Here is a 19,830-nt window from a genome sequence, read left to right on the forward strand (position 1 = left end):
ACTTCATCTGTATTTACAGCCCCTCTCCATCACTCACATTACCACCTGAGCTCTGCCTCCTGTCAGAGGTGGCATTAGGTTCTCATAGGAGCATGAACCCTACTGTGAACTGCACATGCGAGGGATCTAGGTTGCACTCTCCTTATGAGAATCTAATGCCTGATGATCTGAGGTGCAGCTGAGGTGGTGATGCTAGCGCTGGGGAGCAGCTGCAGATACAGATTATCATTAGCAGAGAGATTTGACTGCATAGAGACAGTAATAAATCAATGCACTTGAATCATCCCCAAACTATCCCCACCCCAGCCACCCTGGTCCATGGAAAAAGTGTCTTCCACGAAATTGGTCTCTGGTGCCAAAAAGGTTGGGACCACTGCTCTAGACTATGAAGACCATGTCCATTTAGGTTTCAGGGCCCTAAGGTCAGATAGAGCTGGATTCGAATCCCAGTCTGCTGTTTGCTGTGACCCTAGGCAAGTCACTCAGTGTCTTTGTGCATCAGTTTTCTCATTTATAAAGTAGGAATAATAATGCCATTTATAAATGTGTTCTGTGGGTTAGATTAGATACTAAGTCTAATGAGTTTAGGCTAGTACCCAGCCTGTAGTAGTCACTTGCAATCAGAGCTTCTTCCCTCTTTCCATGTTTTCTGTTATAAAGCCACAAGTGCAGACACCTGTCTGTCCCCATATATACTCTGCAGAGCCCCAGTTTCTCAAAACCCAGCTGGTGATGAGTTACTCAGAAAAAGTAATCCTTGTGTCTGGAGTCTTCTGTGCTTATGGTTTTGAGGTTGACTCCATGGGGAGAGTAGTTTGGATTTCAGATCTGGGGAAAGGGATGCTGCTTGGAAGACACCCCACCTCCCTACCTGGCCACTCCTGGGTCTATTTGTCCCTTTCCTCCCACCAGGTGTCAAGGGTTGTTGGAAAGTTTTCTCTCCTCTTGTATTTTCTGGAAGACTTCATGGAGAATTAGTATCATCTCCCCCTTAAATGTTCATAGAATTCACCATTGAAGCCCTCTGGGCCTGGAGTTTTTCTTTTTGGGAAGTGTGTGTGTGTGTGTGTGTGTGTTTTAGTTTTTAACAAAAAAATTTATTTTTTAATTCTGCATTCAATTTCTTTAAATATACATAGAACTGACATTGGTCACTTATGTCATCTTTATTTTCTCAGTCTGACTACAGGTTATTCCTCATATCAATCTTTTCAAAGAACTGGCTTTCGGTTTCACTGTTGTTGGTTTTTAGGTTTTGTTTGTTTGTTTTTTTCTTTGTAGGGTTTTCTTCTTTCTATGCCATTGATTTCTACTCTTATCTTTATTATTTGCTTCTTTCTCTTTACTGTGGGTTTAAGTCTTTTAAGATAGATGCTTAGATCACTGTTATTGACCTACCTTTCTAATATAAGCATTTAATTTTATAAATTTTCCTCTGAGTACTGCTTTAGCTCTCTCTCACAAATTTTGATATATTGTATTTCATTTCATTCACCTCAGAACATTTTCTAATTTCCCCTTTGATTTCTTCTTTGACCAAAGGGTTACTTCCCAAGTATTTGTGGATTTTCCTGATAGCTTTTAATTTCACTGTGGACAGAGAAATACTGTATGATTTCAGTTCTTCTAAATCTATTGAGATCTGTTTTGTGGCCCAGAATATGAAGAAAAAAACCACTTTTGTTGGGTGGAGTGTACTTTAAATATCTCAGCTCAAGTTGGTTGATAGTATTATTCAAATCTTCCATATTATTACTGATTTTCTGCTTAATTGTTCTATAAATTATTGAGAGAAGAGTGTTGCAATCTCCAACTATAGTTATGTATTTTTCCAATTCTTCTTTCAGTTCTACCGTTTTTTTCTTCATGTAATTTGAAGTTCGATTAGCCAGTACATGTACCTTAGGGTTGTTATGTGCTTTTGATGAATCAACTCCCTTATTATTATGAAATGTCCCTTTTTGTCTTTGGTAATATTCTTTGTTATGGAATCTGCTTTGTCTAATATCAATAAAGCTACTTTCTTTTGATGATTTTCTGCAGGATTTTTCTTTTTTCTATCCTTTTACCTTTACCTATATGTATCTTATACTGAAATAGGCTTTTTCTCAGCAGAATATGTAGAGATATTATTTTTAATCCAATCCGACAATCTCTGCTTTTCATTGGAGTGTTAAGATCGTTTATATTTGATGTGATTATTGATTTGGCTGGATTTAAACCTAAGATCCTGCTATTTGTTTTCTATTTGTTCCACCTGTTCTTTGTTCCCTTTTTACTCTTTTTGTGCTTTCTTTTGTTCCAATTTTTTTATGATTCCATTTTATCTCCACTATTGTCTTGTTAACTCTATCTCTGTTTTGTTTTGTTGTGGTGTGACTACTTTAGCATTTACAATATACATCTTTAACTTATCACAGTCTACCTTCAAATAGTAATATATTGCTTCACATACATCATAAAAGCCTTCCAACTTCCATTCCCTTTCTGTCTTTTCTATTGTCCTACACTTTCCTTTCACGTATGCTATAAACCCAAAATACATTATAAACAATCAGTTGTCTTGTAAATAGATTTAAAATGAGAATAAATGAATTTTGTACTTATTCACATATTTGTGATTTCTGTTGCTCTTTACTGTTTTTGTATGGGTCCTAGCACAGGTCTATTGGTGATGAATTATCTCAGCTGTTTTAGTCTGAAAAACTTTTGAATTAACTTTTATTTTTGGAAGGTATTTTTGCTAAGTATAGGATTCTAGGTTTATAGTTTTCTCTCTCAGCACTTTAAAAATTATTCTCTATTCTCTTTTGGCTTGCATGATTTATGATGAGAAGTCACCTATTAGTCTTCTGTTGTCTCTGGTTCCTTTTAAGATTTTTTTCTTTATCACTAAATTTCAGCCATCATATTGTGCTGTGTCTTGGTTCTTGTTTTCTTTCTTTCTTTCTTTCTTTCTTTCTTTCTTTCTTTCTTTCTTTCTTTCTTTCTGGGTTCTTGGAGCTTCTTGGATCTGCAGGTGTATTGTTTTCATCAAAATTGGGAACGTTTGATTTCCAATATTTCTTCAAATATTTTTCTGTCCCCCTTCCCCCCCCCCGTGTGTAATTACACGTATATTAGACTCCTTGATATTGTTCCATAGATTGCTTATTCTGTTATATTTTTTTAACCTTTTTCTCTTTATGTCTTATTTTGAATTGTTTTCTGTTGCTATGTCTTTCTTAAAGTTCCCTGATCTTTTCTTTAGCTAGTGTCTACCGTTAATAGCATGCAGTATGTTTTTCATTCAGTTATTGTATATCTCTAGACATTTCCTCAGAGGATTTTTTTTTAATATCTTCCACTCCTCTCCTCATTCTGTTCCTACTTTACCTTCGTGAACATATGGATCATGTTTGTATCAGCCACATAATATCCTTTTTTGCGAATTCTATCATCTGCGTCATTTTGAGGTAAGTTTCTGTTGACCTGTTTTTCTTCTGGTTATGGATCGTATTTTCCTCCTTCTCTGTGTGCCTGGTAATTTTCCACTGGATGCCAGACATTTTGAATTTGGCATTGTCAGGTACTGGATTTTGTTGTATTTTTTATGTGTGTTCTGTGATGCAGTTAAGTTATTTGGAATGCAGTTAAGTTACTCTGGGACTTACTTTTAAGTTATGTCAGCGTAGATGCAGGGAAGCCTTTAGTCCAGGACTAATTTGGTCCTATTACTAAGGCAGTACCATTGTGAGGACTCTACTTGAGACCACACGCATTATGGTGGCTTTTCCACTCTGGCTGGTTGGAAGATGAACTATTCCCAGCCTTGTGTAAGCTCTGAGGGGTTGGTCCATCTATTCCTTTTTTGGTGATTTATTCCCTGGCTTCAGTAGTTTCTTCACATGTATGCCCTGACCATAACTTAGCCCAAATCTCCAGGGTTTCTGCAGATCTCGGGAGCGCATTTTCTCTCCCTTTCTCTCTCTCTTTCCATCTCTCCCTGACCCTCTTTCTCTCCTATGCAGCGATCTCCTCTTCAGTGTTTTGCCCTATAATGTCTAGTTTGACTGGGCCTTGCTGAGCTCTGAATTCAGTTTTGAGTTTTGTTTTTTTTTTTTTTTTGTCTGTCCCACCCTCTCCCCCAGGCTTTGCCTGCAGCCATGAACTTAATTTACATCCTGTAATGGGATCCTGAGCCTGGACCACAGAAGCAATCCTGCTTACACAACCACCTAGCACTTGGTTATTATTGGGATCTGGGGTTGCTTGATTCTATCCATAAGCTTCACTGAAGCTTCAGGAATGTGCTGGCATTACTAGCTTGACTGCAGTCAGTAGGGTTGGAAGAATAAATGGTGTGACGTCATAGCTAAAGGTCTCAAAATATCAGATGACTGGAAGTAATTTACTTTTGGCTTTGGAGCCTAGTATTGGATTTATTTTTCTGTCCTATTGATTTTCCCCTGTAGATGTATCAAGTTCTTAGGAAGATGCTCTCAGTGCCACAGGCTCTAACCATTCACTTTCAACTATTTCCTGCCTAGGATTAAATGGCTACAGGGTGGGAGTCAAGTCCTCTTTGGAAAAGTGCCTAGTGACTGTGTCTACATCCTCATCGACACATCTCACTCAATGAAGGGGAAACTGGACCTGGTGAAGAACAAGATCATCCAGCTCATACAGGTGAGATGGAGCTGTTGGGATCAGGCACCTGGGGGCCTGTGTATCATGCGTGCATCTCCACCAGTCATCATGGGCAGTGGTTATGAGAGATGCACAGGCCAGGTTTACACTCAGATATCACAGGAAAGCCACTTCAGAAAAAGATTCCCTTTTGCCAGTAGACCCTTCCATTGGTGGGTCCTTCCTGTAATGTATGGGCTGCTAAGCAAATTTCTATGTCCATTGTCCCAGGTTTTCTGTATCCTGAAATCTGTGGTGTGCACATGCCTCCATTGTTTTCCAGATACTCTTCAGCTCAGCATGTTTATTTAATTTCCAATACATGTTAGGGATGCTGTGTGCACTGGCTCCAGAAGTGATATGTGGGAGAAGCGTGGGCTGATGGTCAGGAACTTCTGGTCCGTATCCCACCTGTGCTTCCTCTGAGTTGTGCGACCTGAAGCAGATTGCTAACACTCCCTAACTCCTAGTTTCCACACCTATAAATGGGTACTAGGATACTGTCATGAGTTGGTAGTATTGACGTGAGTATGAACCACAGAAAACAATTCCAAGGAGTGTTTGACAAATACAAAATAGAATTTTTAATTTGATGAACTTCTCTTGGAGAAATATGGGCTGTTGGAAGGCAAGTGAATAAATTTGCAACCAAATAATAGCTTTACCAAAGAGATGTTGACCAGAGTGAGGACACTGTTTTGGATTTCTTTTAAGCATATTGCATTTAGTGTGCATATTTGGTATACCATTAATGTCAGTATTAAAGACAAGATTTAATGTCATATTATACATATAAACATATATCACATTTGTGTGATATATGTATGTTTATACATATATACATTTGAAAAGTTTTAATATACAAACCACGTAAATTTTATTTAAATACCTTTTTTACTAGAAAAGATTTTCTCTATTGGATGTAATTTTTAGCTTCTAGAACTAAAAAGGGATATCGAATGATTAAAATGTATCAAACCATGACCTGTCCTAATCTTTTCTTACACATAAGTGGTTTCATGGCTAAATAATAATTGTCTCTTACAGGAACAGCTGAAATATAAAAGGAAATTCAATTTTGTGCAGTTTGATGCTCAAGCCATTGCTTGGCAGGAGAAACTTGTTGAAATCGATGAGGATAATTTGAAAGGGGCCCAGGCCTGGGTTAGAGACATTAAGGTAAGGAGGAGGCTGGGTCTGGAAGAAGAAGGATAGAGATCAGGAGAGAAGTGCTTGAGAAAGTGCTTTGAACGCCAGGGATGGCAGTGGCTTCACATAGACATTCATTTTGTTTACAAAGGTCCCATTACCCAGTCTTTTTAGTCAATATCATATCATTTAGATAAGCTTCTGTTGACAGCACTGCCCTTTGCTCAAGTCTCAGCCTTTTATGAAAACAAATTTCAAAATATAATATTTTTTACTTGAACATTCATATTTGTTTCCTCTGAAACTTCATTATTGTTTTCAAATAATATATTACAGCTATTTTTAACAGTGGCCTTTGTTCAAAAGTAATGAACTTGTGGAAACAGTACAATGTGAGTGGTTAGGACTGAAAGCAAGGAGAGAGATAGGGCTGCAAGATATAGTAAGAAGGTGAAATAATTTCTTCAGGCCTGCATTTTACTTGGAGAACTTTAAAGCTGCTGTTCTTGACATTTACACAGACTACTGAGAAGAATTTGCCTTTCCTCAGATTTTCTCATCTTGAACTTATCTTAATTTTAAAAGTTCTTTTTCCGGAACCACATAGCATTCCAGATACTTAAGATATACTAAAACTGAGACCAAGAGCTATTCTTAAAAGTCAAACATGGATCACAAGTATCTTTAAAATAGTTCAGTGCCTGAGTCTAGAGTCCTGGATTTGACAGGAAGCCACACGTGGACATTAGCGGCTTTCCATGAATATTAACCAGGAAGAGTTTGTGCTCTCATTGGGATGCTCTGGAGTTCCCTTGAGATTCGTTTTTAAAAAATGGGAGGAAAGGGAATTCCCTGGCAGTCCAGTGATTAGGACTTGCACTTTCACTGCTAAAGGCCTGGGTTCGATCCCTGGTTGGGGAACTAAAATCCCACAAGCTGCACAGCATGGCCAAGTAAATTAAATACATACATACATACATACATACATACATACATACGTACATTAATTAATTAAAAATGGGAGGAGGAAATCTATAAGACATAATAATGCCTGTAAAATTTTATCCTAACTGGCCACCTTTCGTTAGGAAAGAATATTAAATTCGTAACCAATTTGTTGAATGTCCGGGATTATCCATTGAAGTTCCTTGGGACATACGTTCTCTTCTTTTACAGACTGTAGGTAGTAGGAAATATCTTAATTCAGAGCCCACTAATTTAGAGTTTGTGATAACAAGATATTATATATGTAATCTCATTGGGTGAAGACATAAGCGGTCTCTGCTTTGTATAAAAATCACTAATGAATAGAATCAGCCATCTAAGTGGCTAAAAATATGTCAGATCATTTTTTTGTAAAGTGTGATTCTGCTCTCTTCAAAAGTCTTCATTGAAACATTCCTGCTTGCTTGCTGAATGTGCAAAATTCATTTTCAAGAAGACCAGATTCCTCTATTATTCCTTGGGCTGGTTTGGTCCAGGAATCAACCCACTAAGTTCAGGACACCACTCAGATGTTCTGAGCCTGTGTGTGCTGGTGTCACAGAGCAGCAGTCAGCTGGCATGGCCAGTCCTTGGGTCAGAGAATCTGAGACATTTTAGTTATTGTATTTTTAAGTTCTGAAAGTTCCATTTGGTTCTCCTTCATGTCTTTTATTTCTCTGATGAGACTTTCTATTTCTTTGCTGATGCTTTTTAGTTTTCATTTGTCTCAAGATTGTTGGAAATTGCTAGTTGAAATATTTTTTTCAAGGCTACTCTAAAATTTTTGTCAAATAATTCTAACATATCTGTCTTCTTGCTCTTGGTATCTATTGTCTTTTTCATTTCATGTTGAGAGCTTCCTGGTTCTTGGTGCGATGGAGTGATTATCAACCGAATCCTAGACATTTTTGTTTTGTGTTATAAAACTCTAGATATTATTCTAGCCTTCTATTTAGGTGGCTCTGTCTGACACTGCTCTGTCAGTGGGATGGATGGGACCTGCCTCATACTTCCAGGCGCAGGTTGAAGTTCAGGTTCCCCGCTCAAACTCTGTTGACACCTGATGGGAAGGAGCACCTTATTGCTGCTGGGTGGGAGTGGACATCATTGAGCAGGGAGGATGTGGTACAGTTGGTGATGATGAAGGTCCTAGCTTACTACTTGGCTTTCTTAGATACCACACTGACAGAAGTGTTAGGTCATTTATTTTATTTATCCTATCTGGTGTTATCTGACCTTATTGGGTCTGTGGGGTCATTGTTTTTGGAAAATTCTCAGCCATTTTTTTTTCAAATATTTCTTCTGTCCTGTTTTCCCTTTTCTCCTGTGTTTCCAATTAAGCATATATCAGACCATTTGATACTGTTCCACAGCTCTTTGATGCTCTTTTCTGTTTTGATTTGCTCTTTGTTCTCTTTTTATTTTAATTTAGGTAATTTCTATTCCTCTATCTTTATGTTTGCTAGTTCTTTCCTTGGCTGTTTTGAACCTACAGTTATTCCTCTGTGTCTATAGGTTCCTCATTCATGAATTCAGCCAACCCCAGATGGAAATTTTTTTTAATTCCAGAAAGTTCCAAAAAACAAAACTTGAATTGCTGCATGCCGGCAACTATTCACATAGCGTTTAAATTGTGTTAGGTATTATACGTATAATCTAGAGAAGATTTAAAGTATATGGGAGGATGTGCATAAGTTGTATGCAAATACTATGCCATTTTATATAAGGGACTTGAGCATCTGCAGATTTTGGTATCTGTCGCAGAGAGAGGGTGCTAGACCAACCCCTGTGGATACTGAGTGACAACAGTACTTTGAACTCTTTGAAAGACTTCTTTATCTTCCTACTGTGTTTTTTATTGTTAGCATTTCCCTTCTATTGTTTCTTAAGGTTTCCATCTCTGCTGAAATTACCCACCTGGTCTTGAATGTCATTTACCTTTGCCATTAGAGGTTTTAAATATATGAATCACAGTTATTTTAAATTTCTGTCAAATGATTTCAGCATCTGTGTCACATCTGAGTTTGTTTCTGATGAGTACTTTTGTCTCTTGGTAGTGTGTTGTTTGTTCTTCTGTTTAGTATGCTTATTTTTTGTTAAAAGCTGGACATCACGTGTAGCATATAGAGACTGAGGTAAATATTTTTTATGCCTGGAAATGAGCATGCCTTTCTTTTGTGGAGTGGGTTAAAATTCATCTAATTCGGAGCTGGGCTGGGTTTGAGGTTTGTTTGTTTGCACCATACCCCTCACATTCTTGCAGCAATACTTTGTGTTAGGGTAGGGGATGACGTGCCAGAGGGTTATCTGTTCCACCCTTGGCTTTTGACTTTTTTTTTTTTTTTAAATATCAAGAAATGTTTTCTTTTTCTTTTTTTTTTATTATCATCTGTTTTTATACACATATCCCCGTATTCCCTCCCTTCCTTGACTCCCCCCTCCTCGAGTCCCCCCCACCCTCCCCGCCCCAGTCCTCTAAGGCATCTTCCATCCTCGAGTTGGACTCCCTTTGTTATACAACAACTTCCCACTGACTATCTATTTTACAGTCGGTAGTATATATGTCTGTGCTACTCTCTCGCTTCGTCTCAGTTGGCTTTTGACTTTTCCCTTCACACTGGGCCTCACAGAGAGCTTTTCTTTTGAAAGCTATACGTTAGGTGATGTTCTAGCAGAGTGATGGGGGTGGGTGTTCTCTGAGTAAGCCTCAGTCTTAGGCAGGCATGGTATCCAGGAGTCTCAGAGGTGTGGCCTTCTCAGTATCTCCGAGCCCAGCATGTAGCCCTGCTGCTTCCGCAGGTGTAGAGAGTTTGTTGTGTCCGCTTTCCTCCCCCCCCCACCCCCACTCCCCCGCCTTCCTGGGTTTTGACCAGTGCCCTAGGGTGAGCGTGTTCGTTGCCTCCCCCACCCCATATACACAGACAGATTAAGGCTTTTGTTCTGCAGGGGAGAGAGAGGAGAGGGCCTCTGTGGGGATTGCTCTGTTTCTCTCCCCCGGTTCTGCACTGTGAAGGAGACTTTCTCTAGACTCTCCCAATCTATTCTGTGAGCACCCTGTGGGGTTTGTAGTGAAACAGTCTTCAAGAGAGCCCCGATGCCCCCGTATCTGTGGCCTCTCCCTAACATACACCTGGCAGCCTCTGCTGATTCATCAGTCACCCCAGCTCAACTCTTCTTCTAGTGTCTGGCTGCATCCTGTCCCAGAAAGCCACGGCTTGCCTCTTGCCTGACTCTCTAGGGGCCCATCCCTCCCCAGACGTGGGGCCAGTTGGTTGCCTGGTGACCTGAGCCCTCTCATGAGCATAATGAAAGTCATGTACTTGCTGTTTGTCTGGCTCTTTTTCATTCTGATTTTCGGAATGACACCCCTGCCAGTTCTCTACATCCCTGGGCAGAAACTGCAGGAGTTCTACAACTTTACAGTTCCCTGTACCTCCAGATTGCTCATGACACCACACTCATGTTTGCCGAATATTGGGTGTCATGAATCAATCCTGGTTGGAGACAAATATGGTCCCCGCCCCAGTGTATTCAGGCTGCGTGTTTAAGCCGTGCTGACAGCTGAATGAATAGTAACTGAGTTAGTGCCTCACACAGAAACACACAAAGATAAAATTGAATTAAGAGCTCTGTTGTCAGGACAGGAAATCCATCCTCCTGGCTTCAAGCTATCCTGGGACTATCTGCGTAGATGCTTTTGTGACACATCCTGGGATTTGGCTTCTTGGAATTCCTAGTCTTAAATTATTATCTCGATATAATTTAAATTTATCTTTTATTTCACAAGTACTTTTCTTTTTGGAAGTAGAGAATAAATAACACTTATTTGTGAGATCTTTTTTGAGATTCAAGTATGTACTTGGTATGTCTCTCTCTCTTTTCTATAGATTGGAAGTTCCACAAACACCTTGAGTGCCCTGCAAATTGCTTTTGCTGATAAAGAAACACAAGTAATCTACCTTTTGACAGATGGGAGACCTGACCAGGTACTTATCAAAGTTGGGGACAAAGAGGGACTCACTAATCCCCTGAAAGTGGAATGTTGAGAGTGGGTTTGGGGCACCTTTTCCACTGCCACTAAAAAGCTGTTGAGAGATATTTACTTGGCTTAGGGACCCAGAACTGAGGTAAAAAATACACACACACTGAGAAATTCCTTTGTCTACTACAACACTGAGGAGAATTTATGTGACAGTGAGTGTTGTCTGGTTAATTTGACACATACCCAATGGGCCTGGAGACCAACCCCATGAAAGGAGATGTCTGCCTTCCATGGAAGACTGGTTTATATTTTATTATAAACTAAGAGTGAGGAGATTCTTTTTGATTTTTTTCCTTTGGGGACGCTGAATCTAAACACGTCACTGCACAATGTCCTTGGTTTTACCCCTAATTTTAACTTAGTAATCATTTAAACAAAAGCATGCCTTTCTGGTGAAATGTTCTTTGTTTTGTTTAGCCTGACTGGAAAATATTTGAAAAGTTTTAGCGGAGTCTGTTCATCTTCTTTTGAGCTTTGTGAATGAAAGACTAATGCTCTGGACATTAAATAAATATACGGATGTGCAGTCCAATACAATGTAAATTAACCGCTAAAGTGAATTAGCATCAACTTGTTTCCTTCATTTGAAGTGTCTGCATATGGAGACTGCTAGGCAAATATTGTAAAATATCCTGTGTCAAACAGTCCAGGGCTTAAATACCAAAGCAACCAGATTTTACTACAGTGTTAGATTTATGGCCGAGAAGTTGTTTAAAGTGAAATTTTACTTGGAATGATTTTTACTTTCTATTCAGAGGCAATTTATTGTGCCTTGTTTATGCTCCTTGTGTGGTGCCTACAGGTTTGAGGCTACAAAGATGAATAATATCCTGCCCCAGGGGAGCTTACATGTTGAAGAATGTGCACAGTTAATTCTTTTTTTTTTAATTATTTTATTTTTTTCTTTTTGGCTGCGTTGGGTCTTCCCTTAGTTGCAGCAAGCGGGGGCTCCTCTTCTTTGCCATGCGCAGGCATCTCTTGTTGCGGTGGCTTCTCTTATTGCAGAGCATAGGCTGTAGGTGCTCGGGCTTCAATAGTTGCAGCATGAAGGTTCAGTAGTTGTGGTGCATGGGCCTAGTTGCTCTGATGCATGTAGGATCTTTCCGGACCAGGGAACAAACCCATGTCCCCTGCATTGGCAGATGGATTCTCAACCTTTGCGCCACCAGGGAAGTCCCTGCGCAGTTAATTCTGATACGATACAGGGAGTGGGGTTGCCTGTGCTGCGGGCTGTATGGGAGCAGAGTGATGAATTCTGCTGAGCACAATGCAGAGAAGACCAGGCAAGATTCCAATGAGGAGGGCACATTTCAACTGTGTCTGGAGGGAAGAGAAGGAATTTTCTAAACAGAGGAGATTACTGGTATCCTGGACAGAAGGAACAGAGGTGTGAAAATACGTGGGCTGCTCAGGGGAGCAACCTAAGAGCAATGATAGAAGAGTGTCAAGGCCAATTCTCAGAGGTTAGGTTGGGGGAGATAGTGAAGGTCCTTGAATGTCACATGGAAAAGGTGGGCTTTACCTCTGTGGGGACTCTCAAAGGAGCAGATGGCCCCATCCACCCGTGAGTTAGAAATATGCCTCAGTAGAGCTAGGGAAAGACTAGATCTTAGGCTGGTGAGGTCCCATCTCAGGGAGGAACAGCAGAAATGCAAAGGAGGGGACCCTTCAGAGATGAGATCATAGAAGTAGCATCAAAGGACTTGGTGGCCAGTTTGGGGGCAGGAGGTGAGGGGCTGAGTGAGGAGCAAGGGCGAAAGGGGTCAAGATGACTGATTTATGGTTTCTAGTAATTGTTCTTAACGGATTGAAATTTAAAGAAGAAGAAGACTTGGGGGTTGCTGGTGGAGGAAGCTGAGTTTGAGCCCCTGGAGTTCACAGCTGTCTAAAAGCCCCTAGAAGGATGGGGCTGGCATTTGGGGAATATGTAGGCTGCAGATTCTGGCTTGCAAGTCATCTGGACAAGGGATCTTATTTTTTTTAATAAATGCTAACTGATTTTATTGCAATTTAGAAAATGTAGGTAAGCATTTAAACATCAGGAAGAATAAGATGTAAATCGTTCATAATTCAATTTTCTGCTCTTTCTCATCTCATATATGCAATTTTTCCAAGTCATGAGAAGTTCTTCAGAAACCTCATTCTCAGTGACTGCATCATGTTAAAATGATATAGATTTAATAAAAATTACCTTAAAAATTGATTTGATTTAATTTTTGATCAGTAGTACACTCACATGGTACTAAGCACAAAGGTACAAAAGGACATGTGGAGAAAATCCTCCCTCCCACCTTCTTTTACCAGCTATGAGGCTGGTGATATGTATATTACCAGTATATTACCAGTTTCTTGCATCTTTTTTGAGAGATAGTTTGGTATGCAAACAGATATGTGTTTATGTATGTTTCCTTTTAAAATACATAAATGGTAGTGTATTACATGCACAATTCTGCACCTCTATTAATAAAACAATATACCTCGGAGATTGCTTACTATCATTTCATAAAGAGCCTCCTCATTTTTTTATAGCTGCCTACTATTCCATCACACAGCTATTTAGTCAGGTCCCCTGGAGATGAACATTTAGGTCATTTCAACCTTCCTGTTATATACAAGGTTGCAAAAGTAACCGTGCACATACGTCATTTTGCACCTTTATGCTTATTTTGCACATTTTGCAATTTATGCTTATCTGTAGCGTAAATTCTGAGACGTGGACTAGGTTAAAAGGTATATGTTTTGATAGATACCACCAAATAGCCCTTGAAGAGGATTTACCAAGTACCACTGTACCAGCAGTGTGTTGAGAAGGATTCTTGGTCTACGGTCCATCATAGACTTTTGAGGGTCTGGAATCGCCCAAAATTATATAAGAAATGCACTCATACATTTCTCTGGGGAGAAGATCAATAGCTTGCCCCAAATTCTCAGAGGGTCTGTGGTCCACTTAACGATGAGGAACTAGGGAAATGGACGAGCTAGAATCAGAAATATGCAAATTACTGAAAAAAGTGATTTATAAACTCTTATTCAGGCATTTCATATTCGTATCTGCCTTTTCCCCACATGCAATCTATTTATTTTGCATTATCCCTCAGATTCTCTCAAAAAAGCAAATGGATATTTGATCATTCATGTTCTATGCAGAGGACATTAAGGTGTACCACTCAGTCTCGATTTGTTTTTGAATTTTCACTGACCTTATGGAACCCAAATATGTAAGACCAATGTTATTATTCCCAGCACTTAGCAGAATTTTCTACTTGGAAGAACACAGAGGCTGTTCAGGATTCAGTTCCATGGACATCAGTGTACTGCTTATTTATTAAATGTCCAGGGCACAATTATGTAGAAGACAAGTCTTTAAATTAATCAAATTCAAAGGGTTCTGCATGAACCTGGGATCACCAGGTGTTCTTTGGTGGGCATCTGTAGGTGCAGATGGACATTGCAGGGTCTCCGCCAGGAGCAGCCCAGCACATCTTTGGCTGCAGTTATTCTGGGATTTCTTTGAAGTTAGGGACTACCCTCACAAGAGTCCAAAAAATGGACGTGAAGAAGTTATCTATACCGTTCTAAACAAAAATGGATAGGTAATAAAACCCCACGTGGGGTATGTGAGGGGAGGTGGTGGGGGAAGGCACAGAGTGACCCCCCTGCACAAACAAACCTCCTTCAGGCAATTGGGAGAAACGTCCCTGCCTTTCTTGCCACCCCAAGTTGACTTTCGTGGTGAAAGGGACACCTGGCCACGCACCTGTTTAGACTCAGGGATGAGGGCACCAGGGAGAGTGTCTCAGGTGTAATGCTCAGACTCATCTTAGGGACCGACAGGACCTCTGAGGGGAACAGACTAAGGAGTCCTGGGCTTAGAAAAGGCTTCCTTGGTGTCCTACAGGCCCTACACAGGGTGCAGCCCCCACATTCCATAGTAAGTGGCTGGGAAGGGTCAAGGTGACTCAGGCTGAGGTGGTGAAAGGTTTATTTCAACATACTGAGTCTTCAAAACTGTGATGACACACACTAGCAAAAGGAGTCCTTGGGGCCTGCGGAGTAGGTGCAGGAGGACAGGCATGGCTATCTTCCATTGCAGGGACAGAGCTCCTTCTGCAATCAAGGTGCAGCCCTGCCCTCTACCCAGCTCTCCACTGCCACGCTGGCCACTAGAACCTTGTGCCAGTTTAGCAAACACTACCTGGGGCTGTGTGCCAGTGGCGGGCTCACAGTGATACACAGAACAGACTTTTTCATGCTCACACTCTCTTTAGCTGTTAGGACTGATGGAAATAAACAGCTTTGGAGCCAGAGACCTGGGTTAGAGCTCATCCCCAGTACTGCCCATCTGAATGACCTTGGGCAAGTGCCCCCAATATGAATTTCCTCATCTGTGACTTAGAACTAATGTTCCCTCCTCACAGGGTTGCTATGAGTGAAAAATACCCATGCATTCCATGGATATTATTTTTTTGGCCACCTAGCATGCAGAATCTTAGTTCCCCAACCAGGGATTGAACCCATGCCCCTGCAGTGGAAGCTCGGAGTCTTAACCACTGGACTACCAGGAAAATCTCTAAACACTGGGGGTTTTTTAGGTTGGGAGGGGTTGAGGGTTTTTTGGTTTTGTTTTTGGCATTCCGCGGATATTTACTGCGCCCCTTTTATGTGCCAGGTACAGCTATCCATCTGGGATACAGTGGAGGGGAAGATAGATAAGGTGCCTGCCTTCAGTGAAGCTTCTGTTTTACGGGGAGATAGGCAATGAGCAAATGAATATAAGAAATAATATCAGGTAGTGTATGAAAGATGAAAATGCTGCCCACAGTCCCCAGCACCCACTCAGTCAGCATTAAATCAATGTTAATTTCTTCCTTCCTAAATATCTCAGCTGTAAGAAGATATAGGAATAATTTGTAGCGAAAACCCTATCTATCAAATTAACAGAATTTAGGTCTAGCATCTCCAGTCTGGTGTATGGGGCTGAGGGGCAGTGGTCAGGAGTCCTGGTAAGAAATGAGGATAAAGATGGTACCTTCCTCAGTGGGTTGTAGGGGGGATGCAGGGAGAGCGCATAGCAGAGCCCTTAGTGCCCAGCACATGGGACGTGCTCAAAATGGAAGCTAGGTTGATGGAAGGGCAGGCAGCAGAGAGGGCTTTGTTGTGTCCTTAAAGTTGACAAGAGGGATGGGGTCAGCCCTCAGCTAGGTTAAGTTGCTGTTTGGTTAGGAAACCTGCAGAGGGGAGGGGAGAGAAGAAAGGAGGAGAGGTGGGGGTGGGCTTATGGGCAGGGACAAGCTCAAGGCTGGAGTCAGATACAGAGACTGAAGCCGTGTGTAAGTGGTGGCTGGAATGAGACCAGACCCTGGGGGACCACTCAACTGGCTGTTCCCTCAGCAGTGTGTGCACCGAAAGCCAGCCGGTGGTGAGTCCAGAGTCCTCCTCCCTCATCACCCTGCCTCCCCAGGGCTCATAGCAAATGTATAGGAAGGGTTAACAGTCAAAGAATAGGAACTGGGGGTGGAGAGTGGGAACTGGCTGAAGGAGCCAGCAAGTTGGGTCCATCAAAGACGGACTGAGAAGCCCAGAGACAGTGCAGGCAGGACAATAAGAAGCATGTTTGAGGGTGCTCAGCTAGGTGTGGCAGTGCTGGTAGAGAGGATGGCAGGGCAGGTCATCAGTTACCTGAGAGTCAGGTGATATTTACAAAGAGTTGATCCTTACCAAGTGATGGTCTTTATTGCAAGCAGCGCAGGGGAGGGGGACAACAAATAATCTGGCATTGCTTCTAGTAGTAAAACCTCTTTGAATATAGTCTTACCACTTAAGAGGTTGGTGACGCTAGGAAACTTAATCCTTCTGAGCCTCAATTTCTCCACCTTTAAATGGAGTCCATAGCCATACCTACTGTGCCAATTAGGGTTTCATGTTACTGGGGGGAAAAGCGAAAAAAGTAGACAAGTGATGGTTGAAACAATGGAGAGATTTATATTCCTATGGATATGAAGTCCAGCGGTAGGTAGTCTAGGTTATACAGCTATTCAAGGATGTCTCCAAGAAATAGGCTTCCTTTAATCTTTATGCTGATTCACCACCTTTTGTGTGACGTCCACTTCTATGGTCACAAAATGGCTGTTCCAATTCTAGGTAGTGCATCCACTTTCTAGGGGATGGGGTGAAAAGGGGGAGGGCATTAGCTTTTTGGTTAAGTATTTGTCTTTTTATTGGCAAAAAAAAATCTCTCCCTTGAGACTTCTGCTTATATCTCAATGGACAGACCTGGCCACCCCTAGCTGCAAAAAGAAAAAGTGTCAGAAGATGAGTTTTTATGTGTGTATGTGTTGTGTTTGTTTGTTTGTTTGTTCTTAAGTATGTTGCTACCATGAAAAGAAAACCAGGGCTCTGACAGTAAAAAAGGAGAGGTAGGCAACTAGCAGTCTTTCCAAAACTCTTGCACAAGATGGCTGTGAGGACTAACGGGGATATCATGTCCCCAGCAGAGTGCCCAGCACATAAAGGACCCTAAATAAATGTATCTTTTTTCACTCTGTGGGAGATATATTGACATAGCTTAGAAATTACTCTTTCGGAGTAGATGCTTTGGAAGCCACATGGAGATCTGGTTGCCTCACTCTGTAGAATCCCAATAGCCAGGATATCTTATCCATGACCCTAATACTTTAAGTGCTCAGAAGTATAGCCCAGCACTTTAAAAGCATGGACTCTAGGCTTAGGTGCACTGAAATTGAGTCGTTTAATTAGTCAAATATTTCTTCCAGTTTTTCCCACCAAACTGTGAGCCCTCAGAGGGCAAGAGCTGAGCCATTGGTCTTCATACTCTCACCATCTAGCATTTTGCTTTGTTTATTGAATTGAATTGACACCTTTCTAAGAAGTCACTTCCACTGTATATGGGATTACTATTTGAGAATTTCAATATCTAGAGAAAATACTAGGTATTTTCATGTCTTTTTTCTTTTCTTCCTTTTCTTTTTTTCCGTCTCTTCCTCTCTCTTTCCATCTCCCTTTATTCTGTCAAAATGTATCATTTCAGCCACCTGAAATGGTTATAGACCAGGTCAAAGTTTTTCAGAAAATTCCTATTTATACCATCTCCTTCTGTTACAATGATGAGATTGCAAATGGATTTTTGAAAGAGCTTGCTTCTTTGACTGGAGGAGAGTTCCATTCTTATAATTTTGGCTACAAGGATCCTTGTCCTCCAGAGGCTGTTCAGGTAAGAGCTTAATGGGCTGAGAAGAGAGTATTCACTTATTTGATCACTAATGGCTGGAGGCCCATGGGTGATACTTTAATTGAGAAAACAGCAGCCACAAGGGCAACTCAGTTGAGAAAATGAATCACTTAACAGTGAGTGCACTACAAAATGTGGTCTAAGGACCACCTGAGCTAGGGCACTTGTGAAAATGCAGATTCCTGGGTCCTACTTCAGAGCTACTAAATCAGGCTCTAGGCATAGAGACCCAGGAATCTTAATATATTTTGGTTTTTTTCTATGCTTTTTATTATGGAAAGTTTCAAACAAATGCAGAAGTAGAAGAGTATATGGACCATGTACCTATCAGTCAAATTTAACAATTATCAACATTTTGCCAAACTTCAGAAATTTGTATTTTCAACAAGCATCCCAGGAGGTCTATACATAAAGTTTGTTAACCACTGCCTGTATACAGACATTTGTGGAAGACTTTAAAAAAATTCAGATGTTAGGTAGTTGTATTCTGACTCCTCAGGCTGTATAACGATGTGACATCTGATAAAGCAATCCATTCTAATGGAAGAAAGTAAATAAAATTCTGTGTTCCAATCCTCCAGTCTTGACACGAAGATATGCATTTCAAGAATACCCTTCTAGAGAATGTGGTTTTTGTCTTACTGTCTGCTCTGAGGAGTGACTTTAAATCCATGGCAAGTCAGAGTACCGATCAGTGCTTACATGTGAGGAAAATACCAGGATCTGGAAAATGAGTCATCCAAAAAGATTGGAGGGAACAGTACTCTGAGCTCACACAGGGCAGGGAATACTGACTACTCCCATCGGTTATACTGGAAAACCTCATAATCTTATGGGCATCGGGCAGAGTTTAAGGAAGGATCCTGCCTTAGCAGTGGGAACAATCAAACACTGCACCAGTTCCGTCTAGAAAATCTTAAATGCAAGACCTGAAAGGATCAATCCATTTCCAAGGATTAAGTTAAGTTTAACTACATCCCTGAACAAACCCCAAGAATAATTATAGGAAAGCAAAAATATCCACCACTCAATGAAGTAAAATTGACAATTTCTGGCATCCAATCAATTAGTACCAGGTATGCAAAGAAGCAGGAAAATACAGGTCCAGATGAGGAGAAAAGCAAACAGAAAAATTAAAATGTGTATAACTGACTCAGATGTTAGTATTAGAGCATTAAAACAGTTGTTGTAACTGTATTTCAAAAACTTTGGGAGAGACATGGAAGATACAAGTAACACAAATCTAACTTCTGGAGATAAAAAAAAACTACCATGTATGAGATGAAAAATACATGGAATAGGATGAACAACAGACCAGACATTGCAGAACAAAAGATTAGTAAACTGCAAGGTAGCAATAGAAATATCCACTATGTAATATAGAGAAGAAAGAAAATTAAAACAAACAAACAAAATACCAGAAAAATAAAAAAACAAGGCATCAGTGAACTATGGAAAAGTCCAAGTAGCTTAATAAACAATTGAAGCAATAGTGACCAGAAATTTTACAAGTTGGATTAAAACTAAACCCACGGATCCAAGAAATTCAATGAATATCAAGCACAATAAAAATGAAGGAAACTACACCAAGTCACATCAGAATCAATCTTCTCAAAAGCAGTGACAAAGAGAAATTTCAAAAGGTGAATTATGTACAGAAGAACAAAGATAAGGATGACAGCAGATTTCTCAACAGAAAATGCGAGTGAAAAGACAGTGACGTGACATTTTTAAAGTA

The 19,830-nt window shown here is 40.5% G+C and overlaps 1 protein-coding gene across 1 annotated transcript in view; it reads left to right on the plus strand.

Moving 5' to 3' along the window:
- Positions 1-19,830, plus strand: part of VWA3B (von Willebrand factor A domain containing 3B) — a 205,871-nt gene that overhangs the window by 92,106 nt on the left and 93,935 nt on the right. Inside the window, exons 11-14 of the mRNA XM_057742507.1 lie at positions 4,530-4,668; positions 5,716-5,847; positions 10,689-10,787; positions 17,892-18,074. Coding sequence (XP_057598490.1) covers positions 4,530-4,668; positions 5,716-5,847; positions 10,689-10,787; positions 17,892-18,074 — 553 coding nt within the window. The remainder of the gene's footprint in view (positions 1-4,529; positions 4,669-5,715; positions 5,848-10,688; positions 10,788-17,891; positions 18,075-19,830) is intronic.

This window comes from Hippopotamus amphibius, chromosome 7 (assembly GCF_030028045.1).
Source record: "Hippopotamus amphibius kiboko isolate mHipAmp2 chromosome 7, mHipAmp2.hap2, whole genome shotgun sequence".
Taxonomy (NCBI): Eukaryota; Metazoa; Chordata; class Mammalia; order Artiodactyla; family Hippopotamidae; genus Hippopotamus; species Hippopotamus amphibius.